Source organism: Cajanus cajan, chromosome 10 (genome assembly GCF_000230855.2).
Source record: "Cajanus cajan strain Asha chromosome 10, NIPB_CcT2T_4, whole genome shotgun sequence".
Lineage (NCBI taxonomy): Eukaryota > Viridiplantae > Streptophyta > Magnoliopsida > Fabales > Fabaceae > Cajanus > Cajanus cajan.
The window spans coordinates 30,398,044-30,413,937 of record NC_138526.1 but is presented as its reverse complement, the minus strand read 5'-3'; the positions used below and the strand labels follow the sequence as shown (position 1 = coordinate 30,413,937).

The 15,894-nt window shown below is 32.7% G+C and overlaps 1 protein-coding gene across 1 annotated transcript; it reads right to left on the bottom strand.

Annotated features, from left to right (window-relative positions):
- Window positions 1-203: 203 nt before the first annotated feature.
- Window positions 204-3,155, bottom strand: LOC109788923 (transcription factor MYB58). Its single transcript, XM_020347790.3, has 3 exons — window positions 2,753-3,155; window positions 1,376-1,505; window positions 204-1,253 (listed from the first exon to the last, which is right to left on the bottom strand). The coding sequence occupies exons 1-3, from the start codon at window positions 2,889-2,891 to the stop codon at window positions 431-433; spliced, it is 1,092 nt and encodes a 363-aa protein (XP_020203379.1). The 5' UTR covers window positions 2,892-3,155; the 3' UTR covers window positions 204-430.
- Window positions 3,156-15,894: the final 12,739 nt, after the last annotated feature.

Here is a 15,894-nt window from a genome sequence, read left to right as displayed (position 1 = left end):
AAAATAATATTGAATTTCAATAGGAAATTTACATGGTGAAGAACAACACTTGTGGCTAACCCTATACATGCTACAATGCAAGTCTTGTACTTGCAATTCTTTCAATTCTTCGAAGGCGTGGGGACATGAGGAAAAAATGTCAACCACCGGTGGCAATAAGTTAAGAATATATATCACCTACCCACTATCAACGTGTGTGATAGTTGTTGTTTAACAACAAATTATTCAATACATTAAACTATATATTCGTGCTTCAATCTACAACTTGTGCTGACTTGATTTTGTGGACGATACATGAAACCCATCGTACATCAAAGCGACCTAATCTGCTTGATTAATTTACAATAAGTAGTAGTAAATCACAATTTCGTGATTCTCAAATGGTCTTGTTTACCAACTACTGGTTTATATTGAACTAAAGACTAGTATTCTAAGGCCAAGATGGCCACAATTGAATATAACTAAAGTCTAATTCAGATTCTGGTCTTGTTATGTCGTCGAAATCAAATGTTTGAGTGTGATCCATTTTTGGCTCAATTGCACAATTCTTTGGTAGGAAATGATCCTTGTTTGACTCATTTATCTCACCTACTAATCCAAACTCATTCTCAAAATCATGGGACCACATCTTAGCTTCAACATCATCAACAATCTCTTCTCCAAGAATAATATTTTGGCTAGCTGGGGACTCACCTAATTGGACTTCATTTGATTGAAAAGACCCAAGATTATCATCATCTAACAGGTTCCAAAAATCACAATTTGATTCCCATGGTATTTCAAACAGGTGGTTTGGTTTATCCACCTCTTCTGATATACTACCAAAATCATAGGGTCCTAGGTAGGATAATGGTGAAGCCAATTGTTGTTCTGCTTTGTATGCAACATTTTGGCTTGAGGTTACAATATTTGACTCAATAGATGATAATGAAATTGATGACTCTTTTGGACTCTCAGAGATGATAATAAGCTCATTTGATACTTGTTTATCTGAATCTTGCTCTGTTTTATCTGTCACTTGTGATGCTTGGTCATTAAATTCATCACCAAGTGTTGTGGTCTTTGGCGAATTCGGTGTCTCATTTGAGAAAAATAATTCGGATGAAGATGAAGAGGAAGAAGTTATTGATGACTTTGGCTTGGATTCATGTGCACTTGAATTTGAACTTTTTCTTTTCTTTATGTGGGTGTTCCACACATTCTTGATCTCATTGTCTGTCCTACCAGGCAAACATGATGCAATCTTTGACCACCTGAAACCAATTTGTGTTGAAACCATAATTAGATATAGTTATGTTATGCCACAATATAAGTAAAAAAGGAAAAATAACATTATAAGAAATTAACTTTATGATTTGAGACAAAAAAGACTTACTTGTTTCCCAAGGCCTTATGTAACCTTATTATGGTTTCCTCTTCCTCTTGTGTAAAATTTCCTCTCTTCACATCAGGCCTGAGATAATTGATCCATCTCAAACGACAACTTTTCCCACACCGCATAAGCCCTTCATAAGTACAAGTGAGGGCAAAGTTTAATAACATCTACACTAGTATTAACAAATTCAAGCAATTTTTGTTATTTTGACATCTCTGTTTAGAAGGCATGAATATTGCATACTTTTTATTTACCCAATATTATTTTATAATCAAGATTGCTTCAAAAACGAATAAAATTACGATGGTATTAAATAATAATTATGTTGCTGTGTTACATATAATGTATATTTGTAGGAAGGTGGTACTTGTTTATTTCCTTATTGAATTTTACAGTTTTAGGTCGTGTCACGTGTAATTCTTCTTGCCCAGTTGTCTTTTTTTTTTTTTTTTGTTTAAATTTAATCACACTTTGATTTACCCCTCCTCCTAATTCAAAGACTAATCGAAACCAATGAAGAAAGTGAAATCATGATAGTTACGAAATTAGCTAAAAGCCTAAAATTGTGATTTGTCTACTTTAGAGTTGTCAAGAAATCCATTATAATCCATTAATCCATATTAGGAAACATCAAATTTGAATCTGAGTGTCTTTTCTTTCAAGTATTTGATATAAAGATTTATTACTGGCATAATGGAATCTAACACCCTTACGTAAGTTATGTTAGTGTCTATATATGTAGCATAAAAGTCATGATGTCTGGGCCATATTAATAGTAGGTGAGCATGCATTATCAGAAATTAATGATTTAAAATGTGTCTGATTTTCTCTAACTATGATTTCAGATGTCACAGTTATAGGTAGGAAAGGAGGGTCCACAGTCACATATTGGTGACCATTGTTTCTAACTTATCTTGCTAACATGAGTGAAGCCAAATGTCACCGATTTCTACCAAACTATTATGTCTTCATTCCTTTTACTATTCTGAATTGATTAATCAATTTAATTTGCACCACAAAGCAGGTAGCAGAGAATGAAACACAGTGGGTGAAATCATGCAAATGCAAAAATTGAATTTATCCCAAACCGCATGTTACCAGAGAATAAAATTTTTTCACATATGGTTATACAATAATGCAGATTAAAGGATGGAATATGAAAATTGCAGTTTATACAAAATAAATCAGATGAAATACAAAAGGAGGTTGAAACTTGAAACTAATTTCTCTTACAGTCTGTTCAAATACAAGCTATAAGCACTTACGAGAACTTCTCTACTTATGTAATAGGAAAATTTTCAAAAACACTTACAAACTTATAAGCAAATTAACTCTTATTAAGACATTACTGAGATAAGACATTACAGAAACACATACCTGCTTGTTTTGGGAGAGCACGCCAATTTTCATGGCCATACTTTTGAATGAAAGCAATGAGCTTAAGATCTTCTGAAGGGCTCCAAGGACCTCTCTTAACTTGACTCTTATCACAACATGGTGCTCTTCCTCTCCCCATCTTATCACAAACCCTTAGTTTCTACTTATATATTATATGCACTCTTCCAATATATACCAATGGCCTATGCTATCTGATTTCTCTCTCCTATATATATATATATATAGTATCACTTCAATTATGTTATGCCTCACTCATGTGTCTCCCTTTGCCTATATATATACTAGCTGGTGCAGAAAGGGAATGCTCCCAATGAAATGAACCCACAAGAGTCATGCCACAAGTTAGAATATGCTATGCAATAAATACAAAGAAATCTTAGAGTATTTTTATTATAATATCTATCATGCATGTATTTTAATAAATAAATATCTGTGGCCTATTTAAAATGAAATCTCCATAACTTGGTAATTTTTTAAGTATTTTGTATTTATATAAGTGATCTAGGATGCGAGTTGTTCTCTGTTTTTTTGGAGGTTTGATACTATACGTGTCAAAACTACATTTGGAATATTGAGATCAGAGGCACCAACTTTCTGAAATTTGATATCACTTGCCTTCTTTATGATGTCAACATTTCCAACAGACCCAACTATAATATGGTTGACCTTTAAAAAAGTTTTGTGAATTTTAATTTTAATCAATTTTTTTCTTGTTCCTATCGTAAGTCGTTAGGATCACTGCATTCGAGGTATTGTCCGCTTTGACACTCGTAATCGATGTGAGACTTTTAGGCATATCGGATGCTAAGAGGCAAGAGTAGCCTAGGCCCTCTTTCTATAGCGCCAAATGTTTCTACCGTAAGTCTACTATCATTGTTAGAATCAATACATCTAAGGTATTGTCCGCTTTGACACTCGTTGGGCTGTCACAGTTTTGTCCTTTAAAAGGTGCCTCGGTGAATTAAGGAGAGAGAAACTACCCTTAACCTCGATTCCTAAGCGATGTGAGACTTTTAGATATACCAGAATATTTCTCTAAATATTTCCACAAAGTTAAAGGTACTGTACTATTTAAGAAAAGTTTTCTCAAAATTTATGAGTCCGAGATTTGAACTCATGACATAAACCGTAAAGTTTATCTGAGATTTCACTTCCACTGATTTTGAGAATAATTTAAAATTCTTGGTATTTGCATTACTTTGATTTCAATTTTTATCATTCTTAAAATATTTTGTTTGGATAAGTCAATTCAAATTTCTCAAGTTTTAAATTGTTGAGTTGGATATGGTAATTTGATTTTACCATGATAAAATTGATTTTAAAAATATATTTCTATGTTGACATTTTTAAATTAAAATTTTAAAAATAAATAATAGCTAATTTTTAAATATTTAATAATTTTAAAAATTAATATTACATAATATTTAATAATTTTAAAAATATTTTTGAATATTCAATAATTAAAAGAATGAAGAGATAAGATAAAATATATAAGTGAAATAAGAAAAACAAATATGAAGAATTTCAAATTCTTACTTTTTTGGAAGAATTTGAAATTCTACTATTTTAAGGAATTTCACAAATACTTGAATTTAAAATTCCTTATAAATTCTTCATCCAAACAAAGTATTTCACCTCAAAAAATTTAAAATTCTTCAAATAAATGAATTACTTCATTTAAATTTTATGGTGTGTTTGGATGAGGAATTTTATAAATTCAAGGAATTTTAAATTCTTGGTATTTGAATTACTTTGATTTCAATTTTTATTATTCTTAAAATATTTTGTTTGGATGAGTCAATTCAAATTTCTTAAATTTTAAATTGTTAGGTTAAATATGATAATTTGATTCCATCATAGTAAAATTGATTTTAAAAATATATTTATATGTTGAAATTTTTAAATTAAATTTTATAAAATAAATATTAATCCATTTTTAAATATTTAATAATTTTAAAAATTAATATTAGATAATATTTAATAATTTTAAAAATTAATATAAGATAATATTTAATAATTTTAAAAATATTTTTATATATCCAATAATTAAAAGAATGAAGAGATAAAATAAAATATATAGGTGAAATAAGAAAAAAAAAATATAAGGAATTTCAAATTCTCCCATTTTTGGGAGAATTTGAAATTCTACTATTTTAAGGAATTTCACAAATGCTTGGATTTCAAATTCTTTGTAAATTCATCATCCAAACAAAGCATTTCACCTCAAAGAATTTAAAATTCTTCAAATAAATGAATTACCCTATATAAATTCCTCATCCAAACACACCATTAAGGTATTTTACAATTTCTATGAAGCATTAATTATTATTATTTTTTATCTATTGTCCCTATTAAAGATTGTGAGAAAATGTGTTTATTGTTGTTGGACAAAGAGAAAAGAATTTGAGAAATAAATATTTTTTTTCACCCTTTAAACTCTTCAATTGTCATTTTTTTTAAAAATTTTATTGGTACCATTGTATAAACTTTGATATAAAGTAATAATTTCACCTCTTTTATAAACATTCAATGATAAGTAAGAAAATAAAATTGATATATTATAATTTCTTTTTATAAATTTAATAAAATCAATAAATATTGGTTTGTGTAAATGTCTTATATTAATGATTAGAGGAGTATTACTAAGGATGTAAATTGAAAAGAAGTAATTAATACTACATTATGAAATTTATTTTAAAACTTTTTTTTAACATAACACTTATTATCATAGGAAAAAAGGTAATAAATAACATATTATTTATTGTTTGTATAAAAAATAATTTATTGGAATCAATACTTGCACTTGTTATGTTTTTTTTTTACTATTTTTTTACGTCGGACCTTGGTAATGTCCGATGTAAATTTACGTTGGTTTTACAAAGCCAACGTAGATTTACGTCTCCCGCATTAACGTCGGTATTTTTTTCGACGTAAAAAGCTCAAAATAACCGACGTAGAATACCTCTTTTGTACTAGTGAACACTTGTCTTAGTGTCTAATCTCGTACAAAATTTAATGCTATTAAAGAATTCAATCCATATTCTTCCCTTTCTTTTTTCCTTAAGATTAAAAGTTGGCATTAAATTCTCCATCAAATATTTGAAGATTTCTTTTGAATTTCTCTCTATCCTTCCTTACCATATATGCCACCTTTTTTTTCTCTTTATATATGTTGCTACTACTTTTATCTTTTGGTAAGGATAATCCTAAGATATCTAGCCATGTAATTAATGTAGATATTGATAGCAAAATATCGTAATCTTGTAATGGCTGATTTTCTTTCTAAATTTTCTTTTTTGGAGAGCCAAAATTTAATTTTGGATTCATATTGATGTGTACTTCTCATATGTGAACTATTTTTTATCTCCTCAACATTCTAATCTATATATCATAATAGTTATATTGTTGTGGTAAATAAAACCTAGATTTAAAATAAATAGTTTAATGGTATAAGATAATAGTTGATGCTTAAGCATTAAGTAAATCAAATATTATTTAATATAGTTGATAGGTAATCATATCACTTAAGAATGTGATTAGAATTGATCTCTTAAATAAATTTTAATAGTTTGAGAGATTAGTATCAGTCTCAACTAAGAAACATTAAAGTTTCACAAAATAATAAAGTGAAACCTATGTTGTTTTGATAATAACTTGATTGAATATGTATATGTTTTAACCACTAGTGTTTTAGCATGTATTGTATGTTAAATATTTATTATATATAATTAAAATTTAAAATAAATTAGGTATATAAATAAATATTATGTTTGAATATATAATTATATATAAAACTTGAAATAAATATATATTTTTAAATATATAAATTATATTTTAGATATATGATAAATTTTTTATATTATAGTATAATATTATTTTTATTTATTAATAATTTATTTTAAAATATTAAAATTCAACAAAGAAAACTTTCTAAAAACGTTCTTGTATAAGATAATCATTCATATTTTAAATATAAGGGTTGATTTTCATGTTGATTACTTGCATATTTTCTCTAGTTAGACACGTTTGTAGTTGTTGATTTTAGGATTTAACCCAATGCAAGTGGTTTATGTAATATCTTATTTTTCAAAAATAAAAATAAAATAAAGTTGTTAAATATTATTAATAATATAGGTTTAACTAATTTATTTAATTTAGCTCATAATATAAAAAAGAATGTTTTTAATAAATAAAATAAAATATAGTTTAAGAGGAGGGTTATAGTGGAGCCTTTGGATTTGGACTCTTAAGCCCAACTTGTAGTCTTATTAAAATATAAAAGTAGATGGGATGTTAAGTCATATAATGCGTTAGATTTCTAAACCCTAAAAGGCTACAAAGGAGAACTTCAAGGAATGCGTGGAGTAGCCTTGAAATGATGGACCATTGTGCTTGTGCCTTGTAGATCTCCATCTAAGATTAGAGGCAGAGTGAAAATGTCTCACCTTGTGAGCGAATATGAAGGATATGAGTAAGGAGACGATCCCTAAGCCTTTGTATGACTATTAATTATGTGTCTAATTAATGAGTTTGACTTTGCTTTGGGTTTATTACTATTGTATGTAAAGAAGAAATAATTTAGTACAATATGTGTAACTCAATTTTCAAGTGAGTTACATTAGAATATATATACAACTAAATAAATAGAACCATGTGAAATACATGGTAACAACCCAATAGATAAACCAAACAACTTATCCTAAAGATTCAAATAATTAAAATGTATAGTTGAAGATAAAGGAAAATAACAAATTTATCCTAAAGATTCAAATATTTGAAATACAATTTTAAAGATAATGAAAGTAACAACCACAATAATATTCCAACATGCACCCTACAAGATGGAGGTTTGGTCAACAAATCTTGGATTTTAGAAGTTGTGGTGTGGAGTAACTAGAGGTTTGGTCATCAAATCTTCTAGTTGGTGACTAGAAGGAATGTGAGAGACTTTAAGCTTGCTTTAAGAGACCAAGTTGCGAACAAAATGGTAATCAATTGCCAAATGTTTCATGTGGGAGTGAAACATAAGATTGGCACAAAGATAGGTTGCACCAATGTTGTCTGAATAAATTTGTGGAACAAAAGGTGATATACTGAGCTCATGAAGAATTTGGTGCAACCAAAGAAACTTAGTGGTAATGGAGGCAATTGTTCTGTATTCAGCCTCTGTAGATGAATGCACAACAATGGATTGTTTTTTGCATGACCAGGAGATGACGTTAGGGCCAAGATAAACGAGATAAGCACCTATTGATTTGAGATCAATGCTTTCACCACCCCAATCAGCAGCACAAAATGCAATGAGAGACACGTTAGGTGATCGTGTGAGATGCAAGCCATGATCAATTATGGACTTCAAGTAGCGCAAGATGCGTTTCAAGGCTTGCATATGAAAAAAAAAAGTTGGATTTTGCATATTCTGAAAAAGCTTGTTGATAGGAAAGGCAACATCAGGCTTGGTTAGAGAGAGGTAGTAAAGAGATCATACTAAGTTACGATGTAATGTGGCTTCACAACTAGAGGAATCAGGTTGAACAATAGATGAGTAGGTTATTGACATAGGAGTTGAGATTGGCTTTGCTTCAAACATATTTGCACGTTCAAGGGGATGTCGAATGTAATGATATTGTGTAAGAAACAACCCTTGTATTGTAGATAAAATTTCAACTCACAAAAAATGATTAAGAAAGCCAAGGTCCTTCAGAGAAACCCTAACCTATTGAGACATATACACATCCTCGATTAAGGAGCCATGAAGAAAAACATTGTTCACGTCCATTTGACAATGAGACCATCACTAGTACAAAAGGGGTCTTTAACGTCGGATATTTTGAGGCTTTTACGTCGAAAAAGGCTCCGACGTTAATACGGGAGACGTAAATTTACGTCGCCTCTAAATGACGACGTAAATTTACGTCGGAGATTCCTTGTGCTCGACGTAAAAAAGGGGTTTTAAAGGGGAAAAAAGAGGCAAGAATTTACGTCGGACTATGCCTTGTCCAACGTAAATTTACGTCGGCCAGTGTTAGGTCCGACGTAAATTTATGTCGAACAAGGTATAGTCCGACGTAAATTCTTGCGTTTTTTTTTTTTTATATTTTGGTTGTTTTTTAATATACCCAAAACCTGCATATATATAGTCGAGAATATAAAATAAACCAGGCAGTCCAGAATATAAAACCTAAACTAGGCAGTCCAGAATAGAAATTTAAATTATATTTCAAAATTGAATGACAAAGAAAATAATATATAAATCTTAAAAAGCATAAATTATGACAATGTAAATCCTATTATCCTAAAAAAGCTATAAAACATATGTTTGTCAATGCTATCAAACTAGAAACATAATATCTAACTAACTAAACTTAGAAATCTAACTAATATATACTTTGAAGAAAAAAAGTTTCTCATTGTTCTCTTATCTTGATGATCTCATCTTCAGGCAATGGAGATGAATCTTGAAAGACCTGAAACATTAATTTAAGTGTCATTAATATGTAATGTTAATTATCCTAAAGGTAAATATACTTAAATAAATTTTGATATGAATTACCTGCACCCAAGAATCAGTAATACCCGCAGAAACTATGGCTCTCATCCAATACATGATGTTATAGCCACATTCAAATGAATCTTGTTGCTTATTACACTAAAATGAGAAACAAATAACTATTATTTTCAAAGTCAATAAATTTAAATATTATTGCCTGTATTAATTAATTTGCTAACCTTAGGGTATATGAAGTGCAATGTCTTTGCTGATATGCTTCTTCCACTTAAAATATTAGCTCCAGACAAGATTCTAATTAAGTGAAATAAAATTAGATGTTAGCCAATATATATAATTACAATTTTAAAACATAATGAAAAATTTTAGTTACCCTTGTAATTGGCATTTAATTTTGTGGCTTGGTTTTCAATGTAGTGAACAAAACCACACCACGTGTATTTCTTAGGAATGATTACCATTAACTGCCAATGGGACCTACATTGTATGACAAACAAATTAGTTATAAAATTACCATGATTAAAAAACCAATTAAAAAACTAACCCGTCAATGTATGGAGCCATGTATATATCTCTTCCTGATTCACTCATCCATATTTGCATATATTGTTGGATGTGGACCTGAGTGTTTCCTGATTTTTGGATGGATTGAGGCTCAATAAATCCATATACTTGTGCTTGTTCTTGCTCCACACTCAATTTGTCCATGTACCTAACACAAATAATTATTATAAGTTAAATGTAATTATTGTAAATTTAGACTCATAAAAGAAAATATGACTTACATGGCCCACAGCTGTATGATAGATATATTTAACATGGAGTTTCCCCCCAACAATCTCTAATGCATCAGGCAGAGATATGTACAGTGGAACATCAAAGCTATCAACTCCAAAAACTCTAATGTCCCACTGCAATTGAATTGGTCTCTTCCTTAATCGTGGTAATATGGTTAGAAGCGTAGATATGTGATCATCCTCAGCTTCTGCGATATTAGCATGATCAACATGAGGTTCTCTCATGACCTCCTTACCACGATTGATAAAATTCTAAATAAATAATCAAAATTAGTTAAACAATAATAGAATTATAAGAATATAAAAGAGCAATAATAGAATTACCTTTGCTCGTGCTGAAAGCGGCATGACCAAACGTTTTGGCCAAGCTAAGAATGTGTCGGTTGCTTGCCCCACTAGTTGAACCTCTGTATTGGGCAAAGGCACTGGAGCAGCATCATCTTGAACTTGGTCAACCACAACCCGTGTCCATTCTGGCTGTAGAGGGACACCATGGATGGTTGAGCCACCCTCAAATACTCGGCCAATAGCCACTAACCGTGGCGGGTCATCCTCAACATATAACTCACACTAGTTTAGTACATCAGTATGAGTCTGTTCTGCTGAGGGATCTGGAACAGCACAACTCCCTTTAGTGTTGACTCGAACACCATCATGAGCAACTGTAGTTTGTTGCTGAGAACGAGCCAAAAGTTCAAACTTCTGTTCAAACTCTTCTAAAATGTTCTTCAATTTCTCTTCAAACTACATCTCCATTCTCTGCATATCCTCTTGACTGCAAGAGTCAACAGTGCTCCTTGATGGTCGTGCACCAAAGAAATCTCGGTGGCTCCAAGAACCACCAACACCACGCACACGGCCTGCGTGCTCTGGCCTTCCTATGGCCGTTGTGAGGATATCATCCCGACCATGGGAAACAAATGACCCCTGGGTGGTCTGCTCAACTAAACCCTCCTACAACATATTAACAATAAGTATACCCTGGACTACACTTATGAATTAAATGAGTTGAAATGAGGAGTCTTAGTTTGTATATTTTTACTTACTATTTTATCATCAACGACCCTTGCAGACTCAGAAGTCATTTGCCCATCTGATTTTGTCCGGGCTGCTATCCACATCTCATGGTGGGGAGGTGACTCCACACGGTCAGCAAACTCAACCCCTGCTGCCTCTGTCCTAGCCTTCATCATTTTCTTTTTTTTAATTCATATCCCTCTCTTGACAATAGATGGGGTGCATCATTCTTGCTCTTTCGTTCTTGGGCAGCTATTCTTTTGGCCTGCAATAATACAAAAAAGAAAATGAGATTAATTAAAATAATGATTAAGTATTTTTGTCAATGTAAGAGTTATCAATAACTAACCTGCCAAGAAGGGTCCAATCGAGTGGCACGAAATTGCATCCACTCCTCATCAGTGATCTGGTACTTTAGACAGGGAGTCTCATTTTGTCTCCAAATACATACTCTCGTGTCAAGAAAGTCTTGAAGTCTCTCCACCTGGTGGCAAGGGCAGATAACATCTTCCTCCTCATGACCTCAGTGTTGGGAATGTCAAAATTTTGCTATGAAAATAACAACAAATAATAAATAATGTATTTAAGTTATATAATATTGAAAGGATGTGAAAGTATATACCTGAATATCCTGCCACATGAGGTTCTTGTCAGCCTCCTGAACGTCATCCCATGATGGAATGATAATAGAAACATGTCGTCGAGCTAGGACTCCCAAATAGCTCTTAAACTTGGAAGCATTTGGGCCTGACGCCTTGCTAGAACGAGGATCCACCTCAACCGGTGTCCTCTCCTTGGTAATGCGTCCAGCTGTCAACCCAGACAATCGGGTGACAGATCTACCTTCCCTCCTTCCACTGCCAGACCCCGAATCCTCCATAATCCTGAAATATAAAGCTAATGCCATTAAAATTAAAATCAAATATGTGAAGTGTCTTTTACGAATGAAAAATTTGTTACATTATCTATATATTAACACAATGATAATGCGACTAATGCGACTTGCATTCATCCAACTTTGATTCATTATCTATATATTAACACAAATTAACTATTGACTCAGTTATTCATAATTTTTCTAACCTAAACTACAACCCTAAAAAATCGATAGTAACTTCGGATAAAATCCATAAATATTTCTACTAATACGATGATAAACTAAAGGTCAATGCATTAAAAAGTCCCTCTTTAATGCATCTGGAGTGGCCCGTACTGAAACCAGAACGGGCCGTTCCAGGTTCAAAATAAACAAAGATTTATGCGTCTGGAACGACCCGTTCTAAAATCAGAACGGCCCATTCCAGCTGCAATAATTCTTTGTTAATTGTTTATCTGGAATGGGCCGTTCTGGTTTCGAAACGGCCCGTTCCAGATCAACAATAAACAAACAAATAAATCAAGCAGAACGGCCCGTTCTGGTTGTAGAACGGGCCGTTCCAGATGAACATTTAACAGAAAATTCAGAAATTAATTCGTTTAAGAAAGTTACCTCAAATGTCGAATGTGCAGAATCTTAGGCTTAGTCTGGAATGTGCAAACACACGAACTTAGACACTTAGAGATTGAGAGAAGAAGATTGAGAGTTAGATGAGAGAAAACAAAGGGACGCGAGAAATGAAAAGAACGTTAGCATTTTAGTGACTAATTTACGTCGAACCCCCCAATGTCCGACGTAAATTAGTCAGTCCATATTTATGGAATTGCCACCGTGTTTTTATAACGTCGGGTTTACGTTTTTATGACGTTAATTAGGTGATGTAAAAGCCTATTTTTGCACTAGTGCATCCATGAGAGAGAGCAATATATAAAGCAAGCTTGATAGTTTGAGTCTTGATAATTGGGTTGAAGGTGTCCTTGAAATCAATACCAGGTCATTGGTAAAAGCCTTTAGCAACCAACCTTGCTTTGCGTCGTGCAATAGTTCCATCAATGTTATGCTTATGTTGAAAAATCCACTTGTTGCCAACCATATTGTAGTGGGGTTGTGGGGGAACGAGACTCCAAGCTCCATTCTTCATGAGTGCATTGAACTCATCTCTCATAACTTGTTTCTAAACATCATGTTTTAGTGCCTATGTCACACATGAAAGCTCCACTCTAAGAATGGCATTGGGTATTTGGTGACAAAAAATATTTTCTTTGGCTTAAAGATGTCATTCTTGCTTCGTGTAATCATGGGGCGAGAGGCACTAGAGGGAATATCAGTAATTGTGGGGGTTTGTGTAACATCCCAAATTTTCTACTAGTATAAGGGTTAATTATTATTTATTTTTATGAAAATTATTTTTGAAAAATATTTTGATTTTTAGTAGTCCAGAACGGGCCGTTTCCAAACTGGAACGGGCTGCTCCAAACTACTAAAATGGCCTTTAAACCATAGACTGGAACGGGCCGTTCCAACACAGGATTTTATGAGCAATATGCGAACTCAGAATGGGTCGTTCCACTTTGGGAACGGGCCGTTCCAAACATGGTCGTTGTGGGTTAAATTGTAATCCCGGAACGGGCCGTTCTGGTTTGAGAACGGGCCGTTTTGGATATGAAATTTAAGCATGACAAATGAGTCCAGAACGGGCCATTTTGGATTCAAAACGAGCCATTCTGGCCACTCTTGATGCCTATAAATAGAACGCTCTGGCACTCCCAAAAGCACATTTTTTACTTCTGATCTCTTTTTCTTCTACACTCTCTGAAGACCAAGGGGGAACCCAGAGGAGGAGACCAGCAAGATCTGGCTTTAGTTTTAGCTCTTGCTTATCAAGGTAAGGGGGGAGTGAGAAACCTTGCTCTGGGTGTGGGAATATATGTTGGGTAATGGGATTGGCTCCCAATCCTATGTTTGTTGTATGCTCATGTGTGAGGGGTTTTTCCCAATTATATATGTTTCTTCTGTTGCTCTTCTTATATGTAAATAATTGTATGATTTGAGATCTCTATGGGTTCTTGAGAGAACCCGAAACAGGTAAAATATGAATTTTTTCTGTTTTGTTTTTTGATTGCTATATTGTATTCCTTGTTGAATCTAATGTGTGAATATGTGATTAATTTTGAGAATAAAAATGTTTTGATATGAATTAGAGTGCTCTATGGGTTCTTACGGGAAACCCTACGAGGAACAGACAAATTTCTAATATTTTCTGTTTTGTTTTCTGATTATTTTGTTGTATTCCTTGTTGAATAAGGTGTACGAATATGTGTTTACTTTCGCAAATAGATAACTTTTGATATGAATTAAAGTGCTCTGTGGAAACTATGTGAATATAATGAGATATAATGATGTGATATGATGATATGATATGATGATAAGACATGATGATGAGACATGATAATGTGATATGAGAATGCATAGAGTCTTGATTGACATGCATCATTTACATAAAGGTTTTTAAGTGTACGATATGAAATACACCGCTAAGGAAGGCCCCCTTGTGTAAAAGCTTGGGAATTAGTCCTTGGGGATAGCTCGGTTTGTAAGTCCTAGTCTCACCCATTGTGTGCATGGGATGTATCTTGCGCGGCTTAGCTATCCCGACGAGACCCTAGTAGTATGTCCTTCTAGTGAGAGTGCGCATAAGGTGTGACCCAGCATGTACTCCTAGACTACTCTTCGTGTATTGCTAGCAGCAATATGCCATGTGATATGTTATTGGCTCCACGTGCATGATAATATGTAGTCCTGTCCATTACATGTGCATTTTAATGTTATATGTTAAAGTGATTTTTATGCCTTTGATGAGTGGAATGTGACATTGTTATTAATCAATCTATGCTATGTACATATACATGTCTTGTTTGTGTTTGACTATCCGGTGTGTATTTCTACACTAAGCTAGAGTGAGATGTTTCTCACTCCTTTTTCTTTTTGTTGTTTTCCTTTGACTGTTATACAAGTTATTATCAGCATGAGGATGAGGTGATGAAGCTTAGGCTTCTATGTTGGGCTATGCTCTGATAGGACATGTGACATCGGGGCGTAGATATGATTAGATTAGGGTGTTATTTCTATTAAATTATTTTCAAAACCTTAGCCTTATTTCTTTTGTAATTACCACCGATTATGCTATTTGTTTAAGTTATGGATGTGGTGCTCTCTATCTGAACACGTTTGATATTCTAAAAATGAAAGACTGTGTTATTCTAATTTTATTATTTATGTGTTATGGTATGCGAGGTAGAGGGTGTCACAGTTTACAAGGGACTGAGAGGATGTCACACTAGAAGGAACTACATGGAGGGTTAAACTCAAAGAGGGTTCTGTATTTGGAACATGAGGACTAGAGGAACATGGGGCAGGTGATTGGGGAATTAATGGGTGATGGGTAGTGAGTGGTAGACTAGGCGTGGAAGTTAGAGCTAATGAATTCATGGAATAGAACTAGAGTTTGAAGGCAAGGTGGTGTGAGTTGGTGGAGTGTAAAATGGAAAAATATCTTGAACAAATTGTACATGCCTAGAATGAATATTTTTTTATAAATTGAAACAAATATAGGCACTTTGAGAGAGACAATAGCCAAGAAACACACAAGGTTCAGAACGTGATTGAAAATTATTATTTGTATAAGGCTTAAGCCAAGGGAAACAAAGGCACCCAAAAACCTTTAATTTAGAGTAATTGGGATTTTGATTGAATAACTTAGAGAATGAGCTTTGCATTTTAAGGACTATAGTAGGAAGCCTATTGATTAAATATGTAGCTGTTTGTAATGAAAATGTCTAAAATGTTGATGCATGTTGCATTAAATCACAAGTTTTTTCAAGCAAATGATGGTGCTTACATTTTGAAAGTCCATTATGTTCTG

Excerpts from the sequence above, each read along its gene's own strand:
- LOC109788923 (XM_020347790.3), bottom strand. The coding sequence starts at position 2,891 with ATGGGGAGAGGAAGAGCACCATGTTGTGATAAGAGTCAAGTTAAGAGA. Across the intron at positions 1,506-2,752 it reads TGCTCTCCCAAAACAAGCAG|GGCTTATGCGGTGTGGGAAA; the intron begins GTATGTGTTTCT and ends GTACTTATGAAG. Across the intron at positions 1,254-1,375 it reads CATAAGGCCTTGGGAAACAA|GTGGTCAAAGATTGCATCAT; the intron begins GTAAGTCTTTTT and ends AATTGGTTTCAG.